The sequence below is a fragment of the Muntiacus reevesi genome, chromosome 2 (genome assembly GCF_963930625.1).
Source record: "Muntiacus reevesi chromosome 2, mMunRee1.1, whole genome shotgun sequence".
Lineage (NCBI taxonomy): Eukaryota > Metazoa > Chordata > Mammalia > Artiodactyla > Cervidae > Muntiacus > Muntiacus reevesi.
In genome coordinates, this window is record NC_089250.1 from 182,588,390 (window position 1) to 182,606,877 (window position 18,488).

General features: G+C 49.1%; 1 protein-coding gene across 2 annotated transcripts in view; it reads right to left on the minus strand.

Annotated features, from left to right (window-relative positions):
- ADCY9 (adenylate cyclase 9) overlaps window positions 1–18,488 on the minus strand; it is a 99,432-nt gene that overhangs the window by 15,587 nt on the left and 65,357 nt on the right. For both annotated transcript variants that reach the window (XM_065924218.1, XM_065924219.1), the window contains exons 4-9: window positions 11,518–11,622; window positions 10,733–10,950; window positions 6,209–6,311; window positions 3,270–3,478; window positions 1,955–2,114; window positions 894–1,045 (exon numbers count right to left, since the gene is read on the minus strand). In XM_065924218.1, coding sequence (XP_065780290.1) covers window positions 894–1,045; window positions 1,955–2,114; window positions 3,270–3,478; window positions 6,209–6,311; window positions 10,733–10,950; window positions 11,518–11,622 — 947 coding nt within the window. The remainder of the gene's footprint in view (window positions 1–893; window positions 1,046–1,954; window positions 2,115–3,269; window positions 3,479–6,208; window positions 6,312–10,732; window positions 10,951–11,517; window positions 11,623–18,488) is intronic.

Genomic DNA, 18,488 nt, shown 5'->3' on the forward strand with positions numbered 1-18,488 from the left:
GCAACTTGAAAAGACATCTGTATCCGCATGTCCATTATAGCACTACTTACAATAGCCAAGATGTGAAGGAACCTAAGTATCTGTCAATGAATGAACAGACAAAGAAGACATGGTATATATACAACAGAATATGATTCAGCCATAAAAAAAGAAAGAAATCCTGTCATTTGTGACAACATGGACAGACCTTGGGAGGCATTAAATGAAGTAAGTCAGAGAAAGACAAATACCGTATGATCTCATTTACATGTAGACTCTAAAAACAAACCAAAAAACACACCATGAACTCTTCAGAGAACAGACTGGGTTGCCAGAGGCAGGGGTGGAAAGTGGGTAAAATGGGTGAAGGTTCTGAAAAGGTACAAAGTTCCGGTTATAAAGTAGATAAGTCCTGGGGAAGTAACATACACCGTGGTCAGTTCAGTTGCTCAGTCATGTCTGACTCTTTGCAACCCCATGGACTGCAGCATGCCAGGCCTCCCCGTCCATCACCAACTCCCAGAGTTTACTCAAACTCATACACCATGGTAACTACAGTTAATAATACTGTACTATATATTTGAAAGTTGCTGAGAGGGTAACTTTTTTTCTTTTTTTGGCTTCACATCATGGCTTGTGGGATCTTAGTTCCCCCGCCAGGGATTGAACCTGGGCCCCAGCAGTGAGAGCACCAAATCCTAACCACTGAACTTCTAGGCAATTCCTGAGAGTAACTTAACTAGACATGGTGGTCATCATTTCACAAAGTACAGAAATACTAAATCATTACATAGTGCACCTGGAAACTAATACTTCTATGTTAATTATATATCTCAATTAAGAGAGGAGGCATGAGGGGGACGAAAGCAGCATCAGGGCAGGTGACCCCTGTGTGGCGAGCAGGGCTCACGTACCTGTCCGGGCACAGGGAGACGTAGAGCAGGAGCAGCAGGGGCCCGGCCCCGACGGCAGTGGCCAGGGAGGACCGCATCCAGGAGCTGAGCTGGCAGAAGTTGCAGTATTGCACCACGGCAGTCAGCACGGCGGAGCCCGTGAACACGGTGGACTGAAACGAGGTGGGGGCTCGTGAGGACCCCAGTGCACCCACCTGCCTCCCCGCTGCCTGGGTACCCCGAGAGCAGATGACACACTCGTTTACCTGTCCTTCTGTGGAACAGAACACCCTCAGTTCAGGGGCAGATCATAAACCACGGGATTAATTAAGTACCCACAGTTTTCTCGCTTAGAGGTCTCACTGGCACTAAGATTCCTCTCCGATGTGTGGGAACCGCACACGTCACCTTGGAGGGGAGGAAAGGCAGGCTGCCCCCATGAAGCCACCCTGTCATCAGTTCCCTCCACAAAACCCATCCTGCAGGCACCCTGCTGCATGTCAGCAGAAATGAAATTGGGTGTGTAAATATCTAATGCAGCCAGTCCGCCAACTCTTTGTGCTACACTTGCAGGCACCAGAAATACAATCTTGCACAGAGGCGTGAATTCACTCTTTATGGGTTTAACTTGGAAGAACCCTCCATGATCAACAGCAGCCGATTGAGGTGCCAGTGGATGGTTGGTGCCAGTTCTGCAGGCTAAGGTTATTATTTTTACTTTTCTTTTAAAATGAAGTACAGATTACAGACAACAGCATATTACCCTGTAACATTTGGATATGTGGGACAGATGCTTCCTCATAAAATGTGTAAGGAGATAACTGACTTGGGATTTGGCGACACTCAGGGGATGGGACAGGACCCAGCCCCACGGGGGACAGGCAGGCCCTGGTCCAACCTCTGAGGCTGCTCCTCTGTCCCAGGCAAGTCTTTTAAAAAGACAAGTTCAGAGGACTGATAGGGTACGGGCCTCTGTATTTAAATTCCTGTCTCAAGCCAGCAGGCTTACTTAAAAAAAAAAAAAAAAAGTGATCTGTAAGCCTAGAGGAGCCTGGACACAAAATCACTGTGACTCTACTTACGTGTATGTTTGTCTCAAACTCGGAGGTAACATGTGAATACACCGCCAGGGCGGGGAGGGACACCAGGATGGCCCCAATGAAATGGCGTGGGAGCCAGCCGGCTATCCACTCCAGCAGGCGCTTGGTGCACGCCATCACGTCCTCCAGGAAAAACACCATCCTGGGGAGCAGGGAGAAAGGAAAATCAGGGTTTGGGTCTTTTCAGTGCTCCCTGGCCAAGGGCAGGCCCGCACAGGGCGCAGCTAGTTTGGGAGTGGGTCCCCAGCATGCTTGGTGAGGAGCTTGGAGCCGAGACACGGAGGGAGGCCTTGATGTGGGCAAGGCAGCGAAACCCTTTGGCGAAGAGCTGAAGGGGCCTCAGGGGAGGCTGGAGGTGAGCATGGAGGGAGGGAAGGGTCATGCACTGGAAGCTTCAGGGCCAGACCCAAAGCTAGTTTCCTGTCCTGGGATGTTGGGGAAGAGCAGAAACTCCAGGTTAGGGCCAGTCTCCCTATTTCTCTCTGACCCCCAGTGTGGGGCTGTCCTGCTGAGAGCAGCAGGGCTGGAGGAAGGGGTGGGCCTGGGGCACTGCTGGCATTGGTAGAATCACTGTGAGATCCTGGGGCTGGAGATGAACCTGAAGGTAGGTTGGGCGGGTCCTGAGGGCCCTGCCTCCTAGAGAGGCCCTGATGTCTCTTCAGACCCTCTGTCCATTTTTAAATGGAGTGTCTTTTTATTATTGAGCTAACATTCTAGACCCTTGTCATGGACATGATTGCAAATACTCTTCTGTTCCGTATGTTCTCTTTCACTTGGGGGGTGAAAGGTGATGACCATGTTCTTTGAAACATGAAAGCTTTAGATTCTAATGAAGTCCAACTTGGCTACGTTCTCTTTGGTTGCTCATGTTTCCGTGGCACCTTGAAGAAACCACTGCCTGACCCAAGCCCATGGACCTGGGCCTGCGCTTCCTCTGGGGCTTTCGAGTTTCACTCTTGCACCCAGGAGAGGCCCCTCCCAGGGGCACCCTGCACACCTCCTTTTCTCTCTCTCTGCCCCGCTTTCTTACCCTTATCTTCCTACTTTCTAACTGTCTGGTTTGGGCGCTCAAGGGACTTAACTGGTGTTGTTGAGGCCGCAGAGGACACTGACCTGCAGGTAAGGCGGGGGACCCCCTGTGCTGAGGGGCTCGCCAGGGAAGAGCCTGTGAAGCAAGGCTGGGGCAGGAAAAGAAGAGGACCATCCAGAAACGCACTCACGGAGCCGGCTGGCAGTTACACCAGCAGAGGGAGCTGAAGGCTAATAGCTGGGGAGCCGCTCGCAGGTGGGCCTTTACCTGACGGAGACCACGAGAGACAGGATCTCCAGCAGCAGGGCCGCTCCAAAGACTGCCAGGGCGGCCGGCGGGGGCGGCGTGGAGGCGGCCCCGTACTTCAGGAAGCAGGTGATGGAGAGAATCAGAAACACTGTTGTCGACAGAAACACATCCAGGAGGGAACTGAAGGTGGCACTGGCAAAAGTCTTCACGGGAGAGTTCTTTATAACCTGTTTGGGAGGTGGTGGTGGGGGAACGTTAACAGACACTGCTGGACGTACCCACCTGGAGGAAGGCGACCCAGGCGGAAAGCAGTGGATGTGTACTGAGCACTTGCCTCCCGAGGACCAGGTGCAGGGCGAGAAATGCTTCACATAGCCATCTCCCTACTACTACCCCCCGCCCAACAGTGAGGAAACTGAGGCACTGAGAAGTGCAGAAATTTGTCCAAGGTCACAGAGCAACTGACTACAAACCAGTAAATCCTCACAGACGTGGGACAGACTGAGCCCAAAATACGCTGGTGACAGGAAAGTCACGTGCTAGAAGCCGGGTCCCAGACTCGGGGCTTCAGGACAGAAGCAGAAGGCGGGACTAGGGCAGCAGCAGGTCAGCAGTAACAGTGACGGCAAGAGTCTGCTCTGGGCCTGGGCCTGCATGGCGTGCAGGGGAACAGACAGGCGGGAAACAATGCCCCTGGGGGGCTCACAGCCTAAAGGTGGGCAGACGAGGGTCTGAGATGGTGGTGTGGTCAATGTGACAAAGCGACATGCACGGGGTACTAGGGAATCACAGCAAGGGGGAAAACTGGTGACAAAGCCAGAGTCCGAGAGAGAGGCCAGACCCAGGCACCAGATGAACCTTTGCGGGGACAGGCCTCACTCCATGCTCACACAGTTCTTGAGGAGGAGATGCTCCTCGTCTCGGGGTACAGGTCAGAGGCCAAGGCGAGGGGCTACCCGAGGTCACATAGGCAAGGAGCCCGGCCAGGGCTGTGGTGCCTTGACCACGTCACCTACTATCCCTGGGCCTCGTTTCTTTATCTGGGAACAAGGATGAACTCTGGACCAACACCTTATGGGCAACGGCAATGCTTCACTGGGAAAACGCTGAGTGTGGTAGGGGCCTAAGTGGGGACAGCCTGGAGCTTTCCGCTGCTCCTGCAACCCTCCCCTCCTCGCCACCCTGCCCCAAGTTTCAGGGGCAGCACCCCACCTGCGCCCCAGACTACAGGCTCATCCACTCCCATCAACTTCTATGGCTCGGCCATGTGACCTCTACACAGCACAGTCTGATGGTGCCACCCCCTGTTCTGGATCCTTCCCAGCTCTCCTGGCCTTTGGCATAACGTCCACCATGCAGGAAGCTGCCCACCTGCCACCTCCACCCCATCTGCCAGATGGAAGCGCCCCCAGATCCCTGGAGGTACCCAGGCTTTATCTCATCTCCAAGGTCTACAGCTGCTGGCCCCTCTCTGGGACGTTCCCTCACTGGGTTAGCTGCCAGCCCTCCCACTGACACGGCTCCCTCTAGGCCCTCAAGTTGGGGTCGGTGTGCTCTGAGGGCCTTCCGGGACCCAGGAGTCTGGGGTCTGACTTCTGCCAGGTTACTGCTTCCCCGAGAGTGTCTGTCATCTCTCCGCCTCAGTCCCAGGAGCAGGATGCTCAGGGAGCATCCGGTGATGAGAGGGGTGGGTAGCCTGTGCCCGCTGCTAGGGAGGCTCTGCAACTCAGCATCGGGGTTGGGGGGTGTTCCACTCTGGCGATGGGGTCTCAGCCTCTCAGCCTTCCCTGGCCTTGGCTTTCTTTTGGCAAAATGGGGATCATCGTAAGCTTGCTTGAAAGGCTGCTATGTGGACTAAATGTGATGATGTTCTGCTCTCCAGGCACCAATCAACTGACTTGAAAGTCCACATGAGGAGCCCCGCCTGGGGTGTTCACAGGTATTCAGGTCCCAAGAGGCTCATGAAACCCAACCCCACAGGCATGACCTACCCTGTCTGTTTCACCAGGACTTTCGGGCCTGGTCGGGCCCTGGATGCAACAGGCACTAAGGGGTGATCCTCTGGATGAACAAATGGAAGTCGAAGGAGAAATCCTTTTGGTTCTGGGCTGGGAGGGTATGTGTTTTTGACCTTGTAACACTAAGCCGGGTTAGGTCTGGGAAGACTGCAGGGGGCTGGCTACTTGTAACTCAAACCAGGCTCTAGGCTCCTGCATCTGTCCATCGCTACCCACCAAGCATTTGCAGGTTTGGGGACTGGACACCACGTAGAGTAGAGACTAAGAGATGGGCTCCTGCCTGCCTCCCCAAGCTGAGAGTCCAGGGAGGGAGGCATATGATTCAACAGTCCCACAAAAAGAGGTTTCAAAAAGGGATTCTAGCTGTGAAGATATGGTGTAACAGAGTGGGGGGCGGGGCGGGAATCCAGTCTGCAGTCAGGGACTGTTTCTTAGGGGAAGTGACGTCTGGGCTTAGCGTTACAGGACAGCAGGAATTAAGGCAGGGGAGGGCAGTGGAAGGGAGCTCTGCTCTGAAGCATCTGGGAAAGCCCAGCGAGGTGGCAGGCCTCTGACTCTTGTCCCATCTCAGTGGGAAGAAAGCCAACAGGGAACAGGGAGAGAAGTGCTGCTGGAGAACAGAACGGGTGGGGCTGGAGCCCCCTCCACATACTAGGCCTCCAGGGGCTGGAGCACGGCCGGGGAGCCTGGGCACCCACCACCTGAAGGGGAAGGAGACCAAGACCTGAGTTACTGGAGAGAAATTTAGGGTTTCCTCCCTTGTGGTGATAAATTCACATACAGATGAAATTCAGGGCTTACGTACAGACTGTGGAAGATCAAAATGAGCCTTCAATTTCCTGTTGCTCAGGAAAACGAAAAAAGGCTGCCCAAGTACAAGACTGAGAGCTACTGAGTAAAACCTGCATGTCTTTAGTAAAATTATGAGGAAACACGCACCTCTTCTTGATAGCTGGTCCTGTAGGCCCGCTCGAGCTCCGGATCCAGGAAGTTCAAGCTGAACTGGTTAATGGGTGGCTTAAAAAAGTAGTCTTTCATCAGGCTAGAAGAGATGATAAATGCAATCAATCAACATGCAGTCACATTTATTCTATCAGAGGACCACAATTAGCTACTGAGATGCCATCTGTGGCGCGTGTCACAAAGACTGTACCTGAAAGTCACTGCACAATAGACATTGCTCAACCACCCCTTTAGAACTCTCTGGAAAGTCCTTCATGCTTCTACACAGAATCCCATTTCAGGCTGCACCTCCATGAAAGAATGCCCATTCACCACAAATATAACACACAGCATTAGAACTGTGCTTTTGAAAACATCTTCTGGCATTCAGAATGAGAAGGAGGCGGCAGCTTTTTTTGTTCCATGAAATGCTCCCCTCTGAAGGACCAGCAGGTCCCTGCACGGATCGTGCTTCTGTTGATTCGGAGGCTTCCTTGCACACATAATTCAGAACCGGCTGTCCTGTCACTCAGAGCACTGACAGTAATTACCACCGTCACCGCTAACAGGTTGTTATCACAAAATTGTGTTTACAGTCAGTGTAATTTTGGAGCTGTTGTCACATATGCAGATTGCATGTGAAACCTGAAAAATGATAATGCTCAATGATTTTAATAGCAGAGAAATCAAGCCTCCTTTACGTGACTCTCATTCTTTTATGGAAGGCTAGCAAACAGTCATATCCTTTTTATCCTGCAGAAAATTACTATAAACCTAAGGGGACATTAATATAATTTTAAAATGATAATATAGCTGTGTGATGTCTCTCTGCTTCACACAGTAACTACCAGAATTATTAAAGCAGATGAAATACATGAAGTGCCTTTCAGGCACCGAACACACAGTAAGGGTCACTGCATTTCCTCCTTTCCATGCTCAGACTGGACTCCTGGTGCTAAGTGTGAGATTCCTTACTGGCTCTCAGGCTCAGAAGAGAAAAAAATTCCACTCCCAAATGTTGACCCCATCCCCCTCATCTTCCCTTTCACTTGGTGAGTGTGGACAGAGGGAAAAACAAAGCAGCTACAAGGAGGAAATGTAACGGCTTTATTTCTGCAGTCAAGAGGCAAAGTGAAAGCTGTTATGTCGTGTCCGACTCTGCGACCCCATGGACTATACAGTCCATGGAATTCTCTAGGCCAGAATACTGGAGTGGATAATCGTTCCCTTCTCTAGGGGTCTTCCCAATCCAGGAATCGAACCCAGGCCTCCTGCCCCTGGTGACTCAGTTGGTAAAGAATCTGCCTGCACTGCAAGAGACCTGGGTTCAATCCCCGGGTTGGGAAGATCCCCTGGAGAAGGGAATGACTACCTACCCCAGTATTCTGGCCTGGAGAATTCCATGGAAGTCCATGGGGTCGCAAAGAGTCAAGAGGCAGGATCCACGCTATAAGCTGCTCTGCCCCTGTGAAATGAATACTGGGCCATCCCAGTGCTTCTGGGAACAGGGATGAGCTCATGTTGGATCAATCCGCTCTCAGACAGCGACCACACACCCTGAAGTGTTAGTCACTCAGTCGTGTCCGACTCTTGACAACCCTATGGACTCTAGCCCGCTAGGCTCCTGTCTGTGGGATTTCCCAGGCAAGAAGTCCAAGAATGGGTTGCCATTTCCTTCTCCAGGGGATCTTCCTGACACAGGAATCGAACCCGAGTCTCCTACATTATAGGCAGATTCTTAACCATCCGAGTTTCAAGGTAAACCCTGAACAAAATATAAAAGCAATTGGAAGGCACTGGCAATTGGACTGAGGCAGTAAGAAAATGGAGCTACACTTGGAAGAAGTTGAATTTGTGGGTTTTTTTTTTCATCTGCAGAGAGCCATTAATCAGCACCACATGTAGGAATGGCTAAAACTCAGAAAGAAAAGTTCCAGTCTCACTGATTTGGAAACCCAGGAGATAAGAGTTCAGCATGCCCACAGATGGAAAATGAGACTGGACATCCCAGCAGGAGAGGACCAGAGAAGGGGGAGCCCTACGTTCTGCACACAGACTCTGCTCCCATCCCTGGCAGACCCTTGAAATGCACATGTGTGTGGCCGACTCCAAGCAGCCTAATAAAGGCAAAAAGAGCAGCTATTGCCCACCTCAGGGAAGACAGAGTTTGGTTTGAGTTCAGACCAGTTATCTGGCTGCTGAAACAAACAAAAAATTGATACTCTTCAAAGGAATGTAACAGAATGGAGAGTTCTGTATACAATGTGCACAACATAATCCCAAATTACTAGACAAGCAAGGAAGCAGGAAAACACTGGTCCCTCCTCAACAAAAAGCAATCAAAAGAGACCAACCTGAGGTTACCAAGAGGTTGGAATTGAAGGTTGTTGTTTATAATGTATATATATGTAACATGTGAAAACCATAACATAAAGGATGAGAGGAGAGTTAATGTACCTATACTGATATAAGATTTCTACATTTAAAGTGAAACGATACAATATTAACCATAGGAAGACTACAAAAATATAAGACTGCCTAGAGCAGCCACTGAAAGAAAAATAATGCAAAGAGTTATGGCTAAAAAGAAAATACATTAAAATAAAAAGGCAAATATTGTCAGAGTGATTTAAAAAGCAAGACCCACAGGAGATTTATTTCAAATATAAAGACCCAGGTTAGAATGTTTTTTAATGGAAAATGATATAGCATGCAAACAGTAGCTAGAGCGACTGTTAATATCAGATAAAGCAGTCTTCAAGACAGAGTATTACTAGGCAAAAAGCCGGACACTTCAAAATGATAAAAGGATTAATTACCAGTGTGTATTACCTTGTATCACAAGTGTGTATGTACCTAAAAAAGAGTTTCAAAATACTTGAAACAAAGACACAGACAATTCTGTGAGACAGATACAGACAATTCCATAACCATAGCTGGAGATTATCTCACTAACTGATAGAAATAATAATAATCTTATCAATTATTTCAATAGAAAAACAGCCTGAAATTTCAGTAGAGACACAAGATCTGAACACTGCTGCCAACCACCTGAATCTAATTGAGGTTTATGGATCGCAACATTCTGAGAATGCAGAGCATTCATTCTTTTTAAGTGTGTATGGTACATTCACCAAAACAGACCACAGGCAGAAATCACAGAACAAGTTCTAATGAACGCAAAAGGAATGAAGTCACATAGTGAGCGTATGCCTTTGAGTACAAAGACAATTAATCGAACATTAATAACTAATGTATCTAAATACCATTTTTTCACTAGCCAGGGCTATTTAGAGAAATAAATAATGCTTGTGCTGGGGCAGGGAAAATATAAAAGGAGTTGTTGTGCTGGAAAGTAAGAAATCAATGAGCTAAAACAAAGGAAACAAATGAAAGAGCTATGTCAAAAGGACGCAAGAGCCAGCCTGAATGGGGGCTTCCTATGGCCAGAATCAGGATGACTAGGGCATCACACTCATTAGGACAGTGATCAATGATGCCCTGTTAAGTAAAACAGGACTCCATGCAGGTCTACATGGATCTCCACGTCCATACATGGAGAGATTAAGTGGTAAGTGGGGAGAGGCTATTCACTGCAGAATGCCAAGTGGTGAGTGGTGAATGTGCTGTCAGTACTGATGCAGGACAGTCGCCGTGCTGACCAGCACAGTGAGGACTATTACAGGCAAGAGTCACCAGTGAAGTGTGATGAGGAATGGGATCTCTACATGATCCCATGGGTGGCCGACTAGTCACAGGGAGAAAACAGCAAGCACAGACTGGAGAAGCTGGCGACACTTGCCCAGCTGATCAATCTCACTGCCTGACGAAGGTCATCACAGAGGCACCTCGGGCCTCTGGGTCTGGGGCTGGAGAAGACAAGTCCCCTCCATTGGGTATGGACACACCCACAGCCCAGGACAGAATCCTGAGGGGACATCAGACAAAACCAACTTCAGGAAGATTTTATGTAAGAGCCTGGCCTGCGTGCTTCAAAAAGTCACCATCTTGGAAGATGAAGGATGGTTAAGGAACTGCTCCCAGATTTGAAGATGGAAGAGATCTGACAACCGCATAAACACAGCACGTGACCCTGGACTGGGTCTCAGACCAGAGGAGAGGACATGCTGTTGGGGACGCAGGGGGCCACCCCACAGAACTGGAACAGGAACTGCAGCCTGTAACTATGATCATATACAAGAACACCCCTGTTCTCAAGAAATAGTTTTAAGGGGTAGAGAGCACAATGTGTCCAATGTATTGCAAATGGTTTAAACAAACAAAAAAAAAAAACAGGTAACTTTCACAGGGAGGGAAAAGAGGATGAAACAAGCACAGCAAAGTGTTAAACGTTGGTAAACTGGGTATAAGGGGAATAAAGGGAGTCCTCTGTATTATCCACTCTGTTAGTTTCAAATTACTGACACATTGACACTGGAGGGCAAACACATGGGGGCGGGGGGCTCAGAAAAGCAGCAGCGGGGGCGGGGGCTCTACCTGCAGACCTTGACTGCATCTTACCTGTCTTCCTTGATAACATCGACAAAGTGGGCGTCCGTTTTCTCCCGGATGTTCTTGAACCTCAGCGGAAGGAGCGCCGACTGATCCAGGCTCACGCCTGTCCACCTGCCCTTCTCCTGTAAGATCTCGCACAGAGAGGTCTGACTGTTGGTGAGCTTCTCCTCCGGGGGAGGGCTCAGAAGTCCGTTTTGCGTTTTGGAGCTGGGTCCTCCGGAGGCCTGCATCAGGACAAGCGGGGCAAACGCAGAGGCTTGCGTGTGGGCCGCAGTAGCGCCATCCCCCGACGCAGCCACACCAGAGGCCCCTGGACTGTGCCCCACACACCGCAACCTGCACCTCTGGGCCTCTGCTCTAACCCGAGCAACCGTCTGCTTCTCCCCACTCCCCCCGCTCCTCCAGGTGACCAGGACAGTGGTACCGCAGGGAGGACCAGTAAGGAGGTGGGGGCAGACCGAAGCTCTGGAGTTTCTTCTTTCTCACCCTGAGGATGCCCCTCTTCTCCTCAACATCCACCTTCCACCAGGCACTGAGTCCAGCCCCATGGACCCTCCCTAACTCCCCTCAGCCACATGCCCTCAGGTCTCATTGCCGTCAGGGAGTCCCACCAGGTCAGCATCCATCCTGCTCTTTATCCTTCTGTCCAAAACCCAGAGGACTAGAAGGTGTGCAGTGATGTCACCCAGGAGGAGTTACCCTCGGAACTGAGAAGCTGACCCAACGGGACGTCCCCTTTGGTAGGTACACCAGGAGAGGCGCTGGCAAGGACCAGGGCCGAGAGCTGGTACCTTAGCGCTGTTCTTGGGCTCCTCCTGACAGCCGTTCTGGACCGCTCCGCCTTCTGCACCAGCTTCTGACTTGGAAGTGAATGTGATTCCGCATGACGGGCAGGTCTGTAAGAAAAGCACAGAGCGTAGGAGCTCACTCGGCAACACAAGCTCACTACGTGACTCAGATGAGCCCGCTGCTGTTGCAAACTGTCACACAAGAAGGGCACAACCCAATGGAAAGTTTACCAAACATCTCAGGATGAGTTACAAAGGAACAGGCAGCGTGAAAATGGAAACACATCCACACAGAGGCCTGTACGTGAATGCACCCTAACAGGGCTACTCTTCAGCAGAAACAACTCAAATGTCCATCAGTGGGTGAGTGGATCAATAAAATGGGGGATGTCCATAGAACAAAACATTATGCAGCTCTCCAAAAGGATAAAGCCCTGATATACACGACAAAATGCATGAACCTTGAAAACTCGCTCAGTGAAAGCAGCCAGACACAAGAGGCCACGTGTCATAGGACTCCATCCGCATAAAATGTCCGGAAAAGGTGACTCCACAGAGACGGAAGGGAGACTACTGGTTTACAGGAATGAGAGGCATTAAGGGGATGGAGGGTGACTGGAATGGGTGTGGGGTTTCTTTTCAGGGGAATGAAGATGTTCTAAAATTGACCGTAGAGATGGCTGTACCACTGAATTAGATGCTCTACAAGGGTGAATTTTATTGTACATCAATCATATCTCAATAAAGCTCTTGTTAAACGAGCCGCTAACCCATACTCGAACCCTAAGTGAAGGTTCTCAAGCTCCCTGGGAAGGTGGGCTGTTCTTGTAAAGCAGAGGGATGAGCTTACAGACCCAGCCCTTCTCACACGTTTGCAGGAATTAGTTGACCTCAAAAAGCCCCAACACTGCCGGGTATAGTATTGATACCACACAGGGAATATAACCTGTAGTTTACAATAACTACAAAGAGAAGATAATCTTTAAAAATGTCAACTGCTATATTGTACACCTATAATTCTTGCCTGATGAATCCCAAGGACAGAGGAGACTGACAGGCTGCAGTCCATAGGGTCGCATAGAGTCGGACACGGCTGATGAGACTTAGCATGCACAACTTATATCATATTGTACAAAAACCATACTTCAATTTTTAAACAAGTACTGACCTGGATAATATTGTATTGGCCAAAAAGTTTGTTTGGATTTTCATACCATTGTGCAGAAAAACTCAAACGAACTTTTCAGCCAACCAAATAGAAAGGGCAGAACTTTCATTCCTCACAAACCAGGGTTCAAATCCCTTTTCTTTTCTGGGGGAAATTGTATTGATTCTAAGCTTAAAGCAAATGAAACAGAAACCTTAGAGAAATACGTCTGCCCTGATGGAGATGTTCTCGTATCTTGACATTCCCTTGATCTCTGGGGGGAACCCCTTGTGCTCCATGAGGGTCTCACCAAGTAACAGTGGGTGGGTTTGATCCCCTGCCCCCTAGACACACAGCAGCTTGAACTATTTGCCAGCTTTGTTTTAATTGGATTAAAACACCCTACATACTGGGTTTTGTCAAGCACACAAGTACCCTCTGTGAAACGTTTGCTAGATCATTAAAGGCCTGTCTCTCCTCTTGAGCAGCTGTCGGCATCTCTGACCCCAAGAAGCCCTCGCTGGGGGCTTTGGGGGCACGCCTGAATTGAGCAGCTGACATGCAGGGCAGCCTCTCTGAAGGCGCGGTGGGTCAAAGCCACTGTTCTAATGACAGCAGCTGCCATGACATGGAGACGCCTCCGTGCCTAGGACGTGCCAACGCACCGTCAGGTCCTTATCCATGCAACACCCATGGTCTCGTGTGCCTGATCTCTGTTAATAATCCTCCTGTCATTGCTGCAAAGCAGAAGTGACTGGCCACAGTGGGGGTCAGACAGCGGGGCTCCTGACCCCTGACCACCACACAGCAGCCTCTCTCTGCCTCCTTTCCTGCCACAAAGGGGACCCAAGAATAATCCTGGCACTTTGATCGCCTCTGCCTCGTTCTCCTGAAGTGACCCAGGCAGTTACAGTCATCTCCTGGCTCCTTTAAGTGGCACCAAAGGAAGCTTCACCAAGACCAGCTAAGGGACAAGTGACTGTTCTCACCAAAGCGTGTGCTGGATGTTGCCCAGGAAACCCAAGCTCCCCTGGAGACAGCCAGGAGCAAGCTCTGCATCTTCCCAGATTACCCGACGGCCACCCCCATCGGGATGAGAGCTCTGGAGGGAAGGTTGTAACTATTTCTCTAATGCACTCAGGTGCCTCTGTATTTGTTTTTTAACACATTTCACATTTCAACACACACACCTTATATTCTCTTTAGAATGTATGGCACGGAGCTATAAGATAATTTTTTCTTCAGAAGAGAAGGCTACTTCTCTTCACAAGATAAAACCAGCTCTAAGCCAATAGCTGTTAGGGGTGGAGGAGGGGGACAGGGAGACCTCTCTTCTGAGAATCAAGGAGGAAACATGAGGAAAGTCCTGCTTTGCCTGCTCAGTCTCAGCAAGCCTCCTAGGACCAGGAGAAGTGTCCCTCGCCTCCGAAATTCGAGACGCAGGTAGAATGCGGCAGACAGGAGCACACATGCAGCAAGAGCACGCATGCCCCACAGGGGCTTGTGCTGAGTCCCCACGAGCACCTGGGTAACACTGTGATCAGCCCATTCCCACCCGAGGGCACTGAGGCACAGGTGCAGACCCCAGCCACACATGTGACATCGCTGGGTGAGCAGGGGCCGCCTCCCATGTGGGGCAGAGGCTGTCCAAGCTGCAACCTGCCACAGGAAGGCCAGGCACCCTCCCCAAGCTAGCGGGTCGGCACAGGCATGCACACTCCCAAACAGATGACTGCTGTTAACAAAATCCTAGAGAAAAGTAGAGGCCGAATATTAGAGAAAGACAGAAGCAGTAATTATTACAGAAAATGAAAGGCATCCAGAAGTGGTAAGAACAGCAAGCGGACAGCCTGCAAATACTGGAGGCAAAGTAACAAACAAATGAAACACACATCTGTAAGAACCAGGCACAAAACCTCTGAGTCATGGAATGCAGAACCCCGGAAACCTCCTCAGGTTTCTGAGCCCTAAACAACCACTTAGTTTAATAACTGAGGCTGATAAGCAAGAAGAGTGTCATTGTGCTGTGATAAAGTTCCACCAGAAAAGTCAAAGTAAGAAAATAGTTGGTATTTGGGGAAATCCCCTACATGTGCAACACTCTACTACCTGATGATGCCAATTAAATGAGCTGGACTAACCTTCCCATTTCAATTCATGTGTAGTATAGTATATAACAATAATAACTATATTTATAACAAAACAATACAAACATAATATTTTATATGTGTATACTTAATGTTTTACTTTGAAACACTTTTAGACTTAAACAGAGTGGGAAAGACAATTCAGGGAATCCCATACGAAAACCTCAGCTTCACTAAAAGTTAGTATCTTACATGAACCTTGGTCCAGTTATCAAAACTAAGAGCTTAACACTGGCACCGTACTATTAACCACATTGCAGATTTGGAAAAAAAAAAAAAAATACTGATTCGTCAAGATTCATTCCACTATTTGCAACAGATTTGCTTTCACTGCATATATTTTACTTTATTTATTTATTCATTTTGGCCATGGCACGTGGCATGTGGGATCTTTGTTCCCCGACCACAGATGGAACCTGTGGCCCCAGTTGTGGAGTCCTAACCACTGGGCCACCATGGAAGTCCCTGATGCAGTTTTCATTCAGATGTTCTTTTCCTGTTCCAGGATCCCATGCACACTTAAGTCTCCTCCAGTCTGGGACACTTTTTAAGAGTCCTGGCCCTTGAACTTGGATTTATCTAATGTTTTCTCAGAAGCTGATGGAAGTTCAGGGTTTCAGAGAAGAATCCCACAGAGGGGATGCCCTCTTCTCTGCACAACATGCGGTGGTGGGGGTACACAACACAGTTGGTTTCATTCACTGTGATGCTAACCATCATTGAAGGTGGGCTCTGCTAGGTTTTCCATTGCCAAGTTTCTCTCCTTCCCTTTATTGGCTGAGTTGCACAGCTTGGGCGATCTCAGTTCCCTGACCGGGGACTGAACCTGGGCCAGGGCAGTGAAAGTGCAGAGCCATTACCACTAGGTCACCAGGGAACTCCCTCAATATACTTCCCTTTAAAATGAATAACTACCTGAGGGGAGATGCTTGGAGGCTATGCAAATGTCCTGTTTGTCCTTAAACTTTTATCCACTTCTGTTAGAACTCACCAACGGATCTTGCCTGAAGCAATTATTACTGTGATGCTCTAAAGCTGATTTTCTTTCTCTCATTCTTTTTATAATCTATTAGCTGGAGTTCTTCTACAAGGAAGAGCTATCAATTTATACTTGATGTGCTTCCTTCTAATTGAAGGAAACATGCACAGGACTAAAACTATAGACACAACTGGAAAAGTCCTTTTTTAAAAAAACAAACAAACTTACTTTGCATCCACATTTCAGAGCCAGCATTCAGATTACTATTTACTTACTTGCACAGCATCTTCATGGAGGTACAATTTACATTGTATCTACTCACCATCTAAAGTATATAATTCAAGTCTTTAGTATAGTCACAGAATTGTGCAACCATCACCACCAACTAACTCAGACAACTATTTACAATAAATACTTAATGTCTAAACTGACGTAGGTTCGATCTCTGGGTCAGGAAGATCTGCTGGAGGAGGAAATGGCACCCACTCCAGTATTCTTGCCTGGAAAATCCCATATATCTATGGGATTTATGAGGAGCCTGGCGGGCTACAGCCCATGGGGTTGCAGAGTCAGAAATGACTGAGCACTCATGCACAAACTACACACACAGACAAAGAGAAAAGTCTATTACTTTTTCCATCTATTGATACAATGAAATAAAAGACCCTCACTTCCTCAAACTGGATTGAGCCTATTCATAATGATTTCACATATAAATAACAAGGAGATAAAAGAGGAGATTATTTTCTTAGAGTCATTTAAAAAGCCACAGCAACTGAAACAGCAGGGTGGTCCCAGGTGTGCATGTGTGCTAAGTCGCTTCAGTCATGCCTGACTGTGCAACCCTATGGACTACAGCCCGCCAGGCTCCTCTGTCCATGGGATTCTCCAGGCAAGAATACTCGACTGGGTTGCCATGCTCTCCTCCAGGGAATCTTCCTGACCCAGGGATTGAACCCACATCTCTTGCCCTCCTGCATAGGCAGACAGATTCTTTACCACAAGTCATATAAGTATAATATAACCCATATGAGCTGGAACAGGTCCTCTATGAATCACCCCTACATGGGCAAATCCACACTACTAGTCTCATTACCAACTGCAAACAGGGAGAAAGGCCCTGTGAGCACATGCCCTGGGTTCTGAATAAGGGACTGAGGCAAATGCACGAAGACCAGCCAAGCAGCTGCCTCCTGGGGAGGCCTTTCAGAGGCGACGTAAGATGCTCTCACAGCTCATGGAGCTCAGTGGGTGAGTGCTAGCGCTCTAGGGGACCCCTTTCCCACAATATGTGATGCCAGGACCTTACTGAGCAGCATCACTCAGCCAGTCACTCAAGAAGCCAAGGCCTGGGTGTGAAGGGTTCCCTCTGACCTAAAACCTCAGGGCCAAAGCCCTTGACCTCTGACACCACTATTGTTTCTTAGCAGGTCATCACCGTACTCAGACTATCTTATGAAATATCAGGAGGCAATTCTCCAGCTGTGAACTGGGTGATAACTTACAGACACATGAGGTACAAGTGACAGGAGCAGAAAATAAGAGCTTTGCAGGCATTCACCTTGGCTCTGTTCAGTTCTGCTCAGGCTACCAGTGCAGCCCTCAGTCTAGCTCTGGAGAGTTACAGGTCTCTGTGCATAATTAAAAAGTTAAAAATAACCCAAAAGGAAGCTGTACTTATCTACTTCATGCCAGGCACCATGCTAGGCACTCAGGAGAAACTGAAGTTATGTAACACATGGGCCCTGCATGCAAAGAGCTCACAGAAAGGTGCATAAGAAATGAAAGCACATATTTCAGGTTGCGTGTGTTATAACCAAGCGGTACAGACTGACTGAGCTAGACTTCAGAGACAGGGAGGCAGCATTACAAGCTGGAGGAATCACAGGAAACTAAGGGGCAGGGCAACAGGAAGAGGGGAGTCTGTGGGGCCAACGAAGCAAGCGCATCACAGGCGAGAGGCGTGACAGGACCAGACTCGTGGATTCACTCCCCAAGAGTTTATGGAACCCCTTTCTTCTAAGTCCTTGGTTCTTTTCTGAAACTGCTGCTGAGCTACTCTAACACCAAGTTCCCCTGCTGAGTTTACGATCAATCTCTCTATCAAAAACCTTATTCCCTTTCCTGTGCCCTCTGACCTCAACGCAGGGCTAACTGAACACGCCTCAGCCAGCGTCAGGAGACTAAGATGGTGTCGCCGACAGCATCGTTAGCGCGTTGAATTGCTGCTGTCGGCATCACCGTCAGGTTGCTTTTTCCAGGGTTAGATGAGCCACAGACCCCAGCCATGGGTCACCAGGGACCCCAGGCCAGAGAATCATGAACCAGAGTCATCCTGACTCCTGAAACCACAATTAAGAAATGCTGCAACACGATGACTAACTCCGCAGAGAGACATTTTCAGTGTACCTTAACCCACACTGACTTGACTGCAGAACACTTTTTTCATACTTGACACCTATGCCATCCTGAGCAACTACTGCTCAAGGGAACCTACTTGGGGAAACCCTCTCTCTGACAGGCCCCCTCAGCTGGGTAGGGTTTCCCGTGCTAGGCAGGGGTCAGGGGGATATAGGGAGATAGAAATGCCCACGAGAGCCAACTCTTGATGGCCAGGGTGGCGGCGGCATCCAAGGGAAAGAAGACTGTGGACAGACAGGGTTTGCAGATCCTGGGAAAGGATGGGGAGGAACTTGTCTGT